At 42.1% G+C, this 11,062-nt stretch overlaps 1 protein-coding gene across 2 annotated transcripts in view; it reads right to left on the bottom strand.

Annotated features, from left to right (window-relative positions):
• Positions 1–3,550: 3,550 nt before the first annotated feature.
• Positions 3,551–11,062, bottom strand: part of SETD9 (SET domain containing 9) — a 12,538-nt gene continuing 5,026 nt past the window's right edge. For both annotated transcript variants that reach the window (XM_018562689.1, XM_018562686.1), the window contains 4 exons: positions 10,681–10,804; positions 9,844–9,959; positions 6,511–6,616; positions 3,551–3,678 (listed from right to left, as the gene is read on the bottom strand). In XM_018562689.1, coding sequence (XP_018418191.1) covers positions 3,591–3,678; positions 6,511–6,616; positions 9,844–9,959; positions 10,681–10,804 — 434 coding nt within the window. In that variant the 3' untranslated portion in view covers positions 3,551–3,590. The remainder of the gene's footprint in view (positions 3,679–6,510; positions 6,617–9,843; positions 9,960–10,680; positions 10,805–11,062) is intronic.

Here is an 11,062-nt window from a genome sequence, read left to right as displayed (position 1 = left end):
GTTTAACTGTCAATTCTGTCATTGTATGACAAAATGTACCCGAGACATCTTTTAGAGAGGCGTTACCGTGTGAAATTTCGCCATTGGGGATACATTTGTCTGTAACATTGAAGGAAAAAATGTGGAAAGGGGATTTTATTGATCGGTTATCCTTATTACCATCTTCAAAAAAATAGGGGAGAGCGGGAAGCGCCGTAGGCCGATGGCGCGTTCTTTTAATAATTGGTTACAGGCATTTTGTATATATTCAAGTGTTTTGGGTGAAAAATACCCAGAAAAATGTTGCGGGTTATTTCAACACGTTGAAATTTAATTTGGAAGCCTATAAAAAAATTTGGGGGGCTTTGGTTGGTTCTACTATGACGAATCTTTTCGTCAGAAGTTGTTGGTGTATCCATCTTTAAAATGGGGTATGAAAGATGTTGGTTTATGGTTGAACCTGATTTTACCTCAAAAGCAGGTTCTTCGACAGCCAGCGCCTGCGTTGAACACAGGCCTCGGAAAAGGGGTTTGTTTTGCATATAACGAAAGTCATTGTAAATGGGCTTCCACCTGTACATATAAACACGAGTGTTCTCTATGTTCGGGTTTGCATACAATCAACAGATGTTTCAAGAAGTCTTCGGTATCTTTACCACAAAAGGATATTTTTCCAAAAAGCCTGTGAGGCTGGAAAACATGCTCCGTTGGTTGGAGCAGTACCCGGACAGAGAAAGCTCAGTTACTCATTGATGGTTTTTCCCGTGGTTTTCAATTACCGAGTTTTTAGGTTGTTCGTTAGTGGACAATTTAAAATCTGTGTATGCATTTCCAGAAGTGGTGCGATCTAAGATCGCTAAGGAATTAAAGGCTGGCAGGGTGGCGGGACCGTTTCCATTTCCCCCCTTTTCCGAATTTCGCCGTTGGGTTCTTTTTTTGGAACTAAACCCAACGTTTTTCGTTTAATCCACCACCTGTCTTTTCCTTCCGGTAGTTCGCTTAACGACGAAATTGATCCTGCGTTGTCTACGGGTTCGTATGCTTCTTTTGATTTAGCTCTTTCAAAAATTCGGCTTTTTGGCAAGAATGCGCTATTGGCCAAGGTGGATATTCAATCTGCTTTCCGATTGCTTCCAATTGCGCCTGAGGCATTTCATTCGCTTGGTTTTTCTTTTGACAAATGCCTGCCGGTGGGATGCTCGCTTTCTTGTTTTTATTTTGAATCTTTTTCTTCGTTTTTGGAGTGGCGAATTTTCTCAGAATCGGGAGCTGATGGTGTAGTACATTATCTGGACGATTGTGTATTTATTGGCCCAAAAGACTCAGTAGTTTGTGATTATCTCTTTCGTCTTTCCTGTGCTTTCTGCGAGTATTTTGGTATGCCTTTGGCGGTTGAAAAGTTGGTTTGGCCTACTACTTCCTTGATTTTTCTTGGGATCAATATTGATACTATAGCTTGTGAGTTTAGTTTGCCGATAGAAAAAAAGAATTGCAGTCTTTGTTAGGTATTTTAGCATTTGCTTCTAGAGTTGTTCCTGTTGGCCTTCGAGAAAATCAGGAAGCGCCTTAACCGAGCATTGGAGAGGTTTATGCCCCTTTTAGGGGGGTTTTCTTATTGACACAAGGAGTTGGAAGGAGGAGGGCCTATAGTGGAGAGATGGTGTGCATTTATCCGATATTGGACTGGACATATTTAATACCCATTTACAGTCATGTATGCAAAAGGCCGCAGTGATGGGTTGGGGCCGGGGTTACTAGATGGCATCCCCGGCGGTTGGATGGTCATTTATAATGCTTGAGTCGTAGTGGCTGGCCAATTTTTAGGGTTGTTTTTAAGTGCGAGTTAGTTATCAGTTTAATAAAGTTGAAATGATTTGAATATGGTAACCAATAAAGGGGCTGCAGCCAGTTTAATCCACAATGGGTGCTATGAGTATTATATTTATTTTGCATAATATAAGTATGTTTATTGAAAGGGTACCGCCTACATTCCCATGATTTTTATCATCACTGTTAGCGGCAGAAGTATGAGGGGAATTACTGCAAAGGTGTCGCCAGGACAAAGAAGATCTCAGCTGGAGAATCTGAAGATTGCTGCAGCTGTCCGATATAGGTAAGTATACATCGGGAGCGAGGCATCAACGTACAGTTATCTTTTAACATCACTCATTATAAACCTTGCCATACATGGAAGGGCATGTACCGAGGTGATGTCCCATTACTACCCATGTCTGTGTGCAAGGACATCTCTGACACTCATTGTGAATCTTTCCAACACATGGCACCAATAGAAGTATCTTCGTTATGTGATTTAAAAAAAAGGATGCTTTAGGGACACAGAGAGAAACCTATAGACCACCACTGCAGACCTGCTTCTAGGCATTCCTGCTGATTGGCTGTCTCTGGATTCAGTACTGTCTCAGTTACTAATTTAGATCCACAATATGGATTAGAAATTCAGCCCTTCTGATCGGCTTACTTGTTCCTGGTTAATTCACTTAGAAAATATGGAAGCCATTGGATCAGCATTACAACCAGGCAAATTAGCATTTTCAGAAGTTGTCAGCAACAGCAGCTTACATATTCTCTCAGTACAAATTTCCTTCAAATTAAATGTGCAACTAAAACCAAAATGACGCAGCTAACAGCAGGAGCAGTTACATGGCAGCATAAGATGTTAGGACATACCTGTTGGCATTGAACATCTCACCGCAGAGCTTCATGCAACAGTTTGCAGACTTGATGTGGGATACGGTGCCTAATCTTACAAGAAATGAGGGAGCTGGGTCCCAGCTTATGCTGCCACCTGCAGCCGCTAGCCTTGTTACTTTGTTCTAGTCACAGGTTTGTTTTAAAGTGAACCTGTCCTTTGCACATAAAGGCTAATGTAACTTTACCCCTCCCTATTTAGCCAACAGCACCAAGGAAATACATCTGGTAGTTCATGCCGCCCACTCCCCTTTTCCTCTCATCAGACAGAGCTGGTGTTTGGCCTAGAGCCGTCACATATTGGCAGGAGAGAGCCATGATTTAGAGCTTCCACACCTCCCTTCCAGTCGCAAAAAAGGATGAGCTCATGGGAAAGGGACGCTAAGTGAACCCGCTGCTTTGCCCTGTATGGGTAGAACACAGGTTTACTTTAAGTCTACTATAGACAGAGCTGTATTTACACAAGGCACTTTTATATTTTTTATTGATTCTTCACGCACAAAACCCCATTTTTCATATCTTGAGAATCCAGGACATGAAGGGAGTATGGAAAACTAGGGGTGAGTTGGTAAAGAAACGCTATAGAAACTCACAGCCGCCTCTTTCTCAGAAAGCTCTTGGACTATGAGGTCTGCACTTAGAGCAGATAACAAGCTGCCTTTGAAAGTGCAATCGCGCCTTCTTGTAATAATAATTCTGTAGCATGGTTGATAGTAAAAGGGGTGGAGTCTGAAGAAATGGACGCCATCATTCATGTGTGCTTAGGGCAGCATGATCTCGAAGAACAACCCTGATGGATGATGGTGTTGTTTTTAACCCTTGTTCCCTAGATGGGCTCCAAAACATTCAGCCACATGCCTGACCTTCCATACATCCTGCAAAGTATCCGCCTCGGTATTGTGCTACCGAACGATTGTAAAATAGTTTGAAAAGAGCTCTTCTCCACAATGTATGTCTCTGAGAGCCACAAGAACCACACACCTTATGGGCCTAGAATAGATGAAAGAAGATACCAATCAATACACTGAACCGCTGACAGGACAAGGACTGATTTCTGGTCTTTTTCATGTACGCTGTATCTTGTGTCAGAGAAAATAACAGGGAAATCCACTTCTTTTCTACACACACGCTGATCACACTCATTTCTATTCATTAGAGACATATGAGTTCTCAAAACGGTCCATTTGGTTTTAAAGCCCAACTAAACGAAGTTTAACCCCTTCACGACTGACGACGTACAGTGTACGCCACTGGCATCGGGGCTGTTTAACCACTTGCTGACCGGGCTGTTTATACCCCCTTCCTGGCCAGGCCATTTTTCAGTGTTCAGCGCTGCGGTACTTTGACTGACGTTTATTCCGTCATGCAACGCTGTACTGAAACAAATTTTATACCATTTTTTGGGGACAGATAGAGCTTTCTTTTGGTGGTATTTATTCACCACCGGGGGTTTTATTTTTTACTATATTAAGGAAAAATTACCGAAATTTAAAAAAACAAAAAACTGTTTCCCCTATATTGAATGATAAAACATTTATTATTACCCAATTTTTTGGTAAAATATAAAAGGCGGGGTCACGTCGGGTAAAAAGACACTAAACATGTCAAGCCTTAAAATTGCCTGCGCGCGCGAAACCTCAAAAAAATTTTTTTTTTTTTTTTAAATGGGTATTTTATTGTGTTTTGGGGCATTTAAGTACATTTGTCACAAAATTTTGGGGTTTGATTTCATGAAGGGGTTAAAACATTTACATTCCAGGTTCATCAAAGTGAAAGGTGTTCAAAGTCTAAGTAGAAAAGGCTGAAGAAGATGCTTGCTCTCTGTAGGAAGCAGTGGTCTCTCTACAGGGGTCCACCACATCCTGCTAAGTATGTGCCAGAGCTCTCTATTCAGAAGGGAGAATATATATTGAAGAGCTTCTGCAGCTCCCTCCCAACTGCTAGTGACCTAGTCGCAGCAAGTGCCAAGTATTCTATTTTCCTATTCCGGATTTGTATATACTTTTAAAATCTAATAAAAGTGTCTTTTCCACAAGTGCCACCGCGTATTTTCTATGGAAGCAACAAAATGAAAGCAAGCATGCAGAGAGAACAGTCATTTAACAGTGAGCGTCTGCAGACAGGGTTGGTGCCACTGTAGGACTATGGATGTCACTAGCCCCGAATGGACACACACAATATAGTGGTGACACATATACAGTGTCAGTGAAATTAATTATATATATATATATGTGTATATATATATATATATATAAAACACACACACCGGCCCCTTTATTAGGTACACCTTGCTAGTACTGGGTTGGACCCCTTTTCCCTTCAGAACTGCCTTAGTTCTTGGTGGCATAGACTCAACAAGGTGTTGGAAACATTCCTCAGAGAATTTGGTCCATACTGACATGATAGCATCACGGGCCCAAAGTGTGCCAAGAAAATATTCAAATATTCCCTACACCATTACACCACCACCAGCCTGAAGCGTTGATACAAGGCAGGATGGATCCATGCTTTCATGTTGATTATGCCAAATTCTGACCCTACCCTCTGAATGTTGCAGCTGAAATCAAGACTCATCAGACCAGGCAACGTTTTTCCAATCTTCTATTGTCCAATTTTGGTGAGTCTGTGTGAATTGTAGCCTCAGTTTCCTGTTCTTAGCTGGCAGGAGTGGCACCCGGTGAGGTCTTCTGCTGCTGTAGCCCATCTGCTTCAAGGTTCGACGTGTTGTGCGTTCAGAGATGGTATTCTGCATACCTCGGATGTAACGAGGGGTTATTTGAGTTACTGTTGCCTTTCTATCATCTTGAACCAGTCTGCCCATTGTCCTCTGACATCAACAAGGCATTTTCATCCACACAACTGCCGCTCACTGGATACTTTCTCTATTTCGGACCATTCTCTGTAAACCCTAAAGATGGTTGTGTGTGAAAATCCCAGTAGATTAGCAGTCTTTGAAATACTCAGACCAGTCCGTCTGGAACCAACAACCACGCCACGTTCAAAGTCACTTAAATCCCCTTTCTTCCCCATTCTGATGCTCGGTTTGAACTTCAGCAAGTTGTCTTCACCACATCTAGATGCCTAAATGTATTGCGTTACTGCCATGTGATTGGCTGATTAGCAATTTGTGTTACCAAGCAATTGAACAGGTGTACCAAATAAAGTGGTGTGTGTGTGTGTGTAAAGGTGCCCATACACTGCACGATTATCGTACGATAATCGTATGCGATCGGGTTTTCGTACGATAATCGAGCAGTGTGAACGGAGACGTGCGACCGTTTCTACTGTACGGTCGCACGTCTTCTGTCGAACCAGCATGTTCGAAAACCAGCCGGGAATCGTACGATTCTCGGCTGGTTAGAACGGTGCTCGGAAGATAAATGCTGAACGGGCCGGTGTGCGCACGCGCACACTGCCCATTCAGCATTGCGGTCATCGGAAGCCCGCCCCTCAGGAGGGCGGGCTTGCGATGATCGAGAGTGCGATCTGCCTGTCCAAGATAGGCAGATCGTACGTTTTTTTAATCCCTTTACAACCATCGCAAGACTAAAGTCTTGCGATGGTTGTAGAGTGTATGGCCACCTTTAGAGGTGCACCGAAAGGGAAATTTCAAAACCGAACCAAAAAAAATTGTCAGGCCGAAACCGAAATTTTTTTATTTTTATAAACTTTAATTTTTTATATTTATTAATTCATTATATATGTTCTTACTTATTCCAAACCTCTAGCGCTGTGACAACACTTTACACAAGAATAGACACATGTTCTTTGTGTAATAAAACTGGGAAAACGCTAGTAATTGAACATATGACATATACTAACCCTTCACTCTCATGGGAGTAGTGAATATTCGGGATGTATTGTCGTAGTTCCACCGGAAACGTGTCAGGTACATCAAACTCCTGATAGCACACGTTGGCTTCCTTCTCTATGGAAAGAAGTGACAGATCAGTCTCCTGAGATTTACACCTAAATACAGGTTAATGTTAGAATTGATCTCCAGACACACAGACATGTACATAGATGAACTCAGAGATAAAACAAATATGATTACTGTTTTACCTGCCAAAGGATTTGTACAAAGGAGTGGGCATTAATGTGGCAGATGAGGTTTAATGTCGATAAATGCAAAGTAATGCACTTTGGAATAAAAAATAAACAAATGGGTTATACAATTATGGGTATGCCGCTGGGGAAGTCAGAAATGGAGAAGGATTTGGGGGTCATTGTAGACCACAAACTGAAAGGTAGTTTGCAGTGCCAGGCGGCGGTAAACAAAGCTAGCAGGGTCTTGTCCTGTATTAAAAAGGGGATGTATTGCAGGGACAAGTCTATCATTTTGCCACTTTATAGATCATTGGTTCAACCTCATCTGGAGTACGCGGTCCAGTTCTGGTCACCAGTACTAAGAAAAGATGTCCTTGAGTTGGAAAAAGTCCAGCGGAGGGCAACCAAACTAATTAGGGGTATGGAGGACCAGAGCTACGAGACAAGGCTACTAAATTTAAACATGTTCACATTGGAGGTGAGGAGATTAAGGGGGGATATGATTTCCATGTACAAAATGTTCAATGGTGGTAGCAACATTAGCGATAAACTGTTTAATTTTAACTCCATTACAAAAACTAGAGGCCACCACCTAAAATTGGTGGAAAAAAAATTCCAGCACAAGGGGCGAAGGGGGTTCTTCACAGTAAGATCAGTTAGGGTCTGGAACTCACTGCCACAGGCGGTGATTTCAGCAAATAATGTGGAATTGTTCAAGAAACTTTTGGACGATTTCTTAAGGGACCGTAATATACAGGGGTACGGGTACTCCTAGAATGAGATCCTAATAGGTTGGACTTGATGGACTAATGTCTTTATTCAACCTCAAATACTATGTAACTATGTACTGAGCAGCCATTCTTGTCATACACACATCTCTACTGGTCAGGATGATCACCCTTCTACTTCCAGGTTTATGACTGCTTCTTTGGTCAGCTCTCTGCTCACTGGATAGAGGCGATGATGGGTATTCATTGTCCAATGAGGAACTTGGGAGGGGACAAGCTGAAGCTGAACTACTGAAGCAGAAAAATGAATTGCTTTATTGGGTACTACGTGCGACACGTCTGGCTGAGCAAAACTACAAATCATTTGGTGGGTAGAACAGTAAATCTCGGTGTTTCATGTCTGTATTTAGGTATAAGGGCTTGTTCACCCCAGAATGTGCATGGTGATGCATGTTACTGCAACGCACAGTGATAGGCCGCAGTAAAATGCAAAAGGGGAACTAAAACTTATTTTATTACCGGTATATTCCTTAATAGCCGCAAAGCATATAAATCCACTCTTTGTGTATTTTTCCCCTTATCTGTGCAATAATCCAGTGTGTCGCTGTTTCTTTGTGCAGGGTGACTCGGGTTGGAAAGACATTTGGTCACATAAAGTACACCAAGATTCACCTAAGAATACACATGCCTCTTGGATTCAGGAAATATTAGCACCCCATGAGCAATTACAGAATGCTACAACATTACTGTGCAGTTCTACACATATGCTCTGTATGGTGTGTTTAAAGGACAACCGTGCCTTTCATTAACATACACGCTATCCCCTTTTCCATATAAACGAAGACTCTGCCATGGTCTGCCTAACCTTATTCTGTTGCTAAAATCAAACAAAAAGGTGGTCGCTTACATCATCACTAAGTGGAGAGATGAGACAAGGATGCCCCAAAAAACGTAGATGTGAGACAGCAGAGGCACCCAGGTGGAAGAACTGAAATTATTGTTTCTTCAATTTAACGTAAGGTTACACGTGCCAGGAGATGCTACCACTGCTTAGTGTCTCATCTTAGAGCCACGAAACGCGTTGAGACTGTGATAGTTATGCGTGTGTTTCATGGAGTAAAAAAGTCTAAATTGAAGAAACACGATCATTTCATTTCTTCCACCTGGGCACCTCTGCTCTCTCGCACCTACTTTTTTGGGGGGCATTCTTGTCTCATCTCTCTAGTAAACATCAGGGCCCTCTAGCTGCCGAGCTTTGGATCATCCGAACTCCATCCCAACCATCATCGAGAGCGTCCATGAGCTTATAGCAGAAGGGAGAAAACGACCGATATAACCACCGACTGAGCTGGCCAGCTGGAAACAGTTGTGTTCCGCCTTAAGCCGGTAGCAGTGAAAGGGTTAATAAGCGTGCTAGGCTTTTATGTTCGGAGGCGGATTCTTGCAGCAGCAAATCACAGGTGGCTCTGGACAGGCTGTACAAAGCAATGACAGGCTGACAGCGGTGGCAGCGCTCCGCCTTTGTTTGGATGTAATTTCACATGGAGTGATTACCTGCAGTTAAGAGATAGGTGGGCACAAGCTGCTTGAGCGGGCATAAACTAAGTATGCTGCCCTACCCTGCATGGGCAAAGCTTTGCATATTAAGGAACCCTAATCACATTCCCTAATATCCAGGAGTTGAACAGCGGGACCATTTACAAGTCTAAATATGAAATAATGAAAATATAGAACCCAAAACAAATACAAATTTGAGTGTAACATCAAAAAATATTTCCAAGTATTTATGGTACTGAAAATTAACCCCGAGCCACACTCGGGAATACCGCCATGGATGTTAGTGGGTGCATTTAAACATTATTTTGGGCTATAATCGTCTTATACGATGAGTATAGACCAAAACCTATATTTTAACACAAAAAGTAGGGGGTTGTCTTATACGCCGAGTCCTCTTATACGCCGGCAAATACGGTATTGTAGTCAGCAGTGTAAAGAACATTGATGCAATTCATAGCAAGCAGTCAGAATATATTTTTCAATGGGTACCTTGGACAATGAGAGACAATGACGACGTGGGTTACTCCATTTTGTACAATGCTGTTTGCTTTTTAAAATAAATGCCAAAGAACCACAATAAAGTAAACCTGTCATGAGAAAAATGGGAAAGGGATGCCAATGCTAACCCTTCCTGGGAATGCTGATTCACCGATTTGAGTACTTTCTCACTGGAAGGGAACATGTATGCAGATCAGGAAAGTGAGGGAAAAGTTGAAAAGTACTAAATCCAGAGAATCAGCATTTTCCACAATGGTGGCTTCAAGGTTTCTCTTATGACAGGTTACCTTTAAGGGAAGGTTGGTAACTGGATGGACAGACATACCATTGGAGCAATTATTAACATACTGTCCCACGGCCAGTGGATTACGGGGGAAGCTTGTCAGCCAGGTGGAATCACACATCTTCAGAGGGCCCAGCTGGTCTCTTCCATTGCAAGACCTGAAACACATTAAACCTCATGTATAAAAGGACTGTCTGTGTTTACCTCTTAACAACCAATCAATATGCTTCTTCCATACCTTAAAGCGGACCTTTCCACCCTTTTACTGAAAATCACATCAGTGTGCAGCTCTGCATGCTGATATGTAATCACTTGACATTCATTAGTTAAACGTATTTGTCTTCTTGGGCATTAGTGATGTCATCTGTGCCCAAATGTTACATCCTGGGAAGGTTACATCAGCAGAGCATTGGTGGGAAATCTCATCTGTAATCCCACTAGATCTCAGGGAAAGGCATTCTCCTCACCCGAGATAATGTGCATGGTCACATGTCCTAGTCACATGTGCCAGAAGTCCAGGAAGTAAAGGGAGATGGATTCATCTGCCCTTAATAAAAATGGCCACTGTGTGACAACTGGGCAAGAAAAGAGAAATAAAGCCGGCAATTATAGAAGTATGTGTTTGTAGATTGTCATTACTGAACATTTCTAAAAGGTGTGTTTGTTGTCATTTCAAATATATTGGTAAAGTTCCTATTTAACCAGTCAAAGAGAGACGGGGAAGCTGATTGGTTGCTAGAAGGGTAAAGGTTTTCACATTTAAACAGCTCATACACAAATCCAATTGTTACAAGATTTACATGTTCCAATGTTACATATTACATCGCCAGACCAATCCATGTGGCATTACTGCTCTATGAAAAGTCACACATTTCTCACCGGTATACTGACTTTGAGATCCCCTTGTCATTCCCATCAATGAGAATACCATCCAGGCATCGAAAAATAAATGGGTTTCCAACTGACTGAAAAAATATGGGCTCGTACTTTTGGTAAATGGCACCTATTTGAAGAAAGTAAGTATTTCAGAAAGTCACAAAAAGCAACACTTCATCCGTGCAATTCATTACTGTCTGTGAAGGTTCTCACTCATCCAGGTCATGGTATAGCTGTAAAAAATAAGTCAAGGCAACTGGACTTGCTGTACTTTTCTTGAAGATGTTTCACTGGTCATCCAACCAGCTTTCTCCATTCAGAATGACTTGTACAAAAAATGTTATGTAAAAATGGAGAAGCCAAGGTTGAATAGAGGTGGGGGGGG

Source organism: Nanorana parkeri, unplaced genomic scaffold, assembly GCF_000935625.1.
Source record: "Nanorana parkeri isolate BGI_ZX_2015 unplaced genomic scaffold, ASM93562v1 scaffold591, whole genome shotgun sequence".
NCBI classification, from domain to species: domain Eukaryota; kingdom Metazoa; phylum Chordata; class Amphibia; order Anura; family Dicroglossidae; genus Nanorana; species Nanorana parkeri.
The sequence above is the reverse complement of the archived record's forward strand: the minus strand, read 5'-3'. Positions and strand labels throughout refer to the sequence as shown.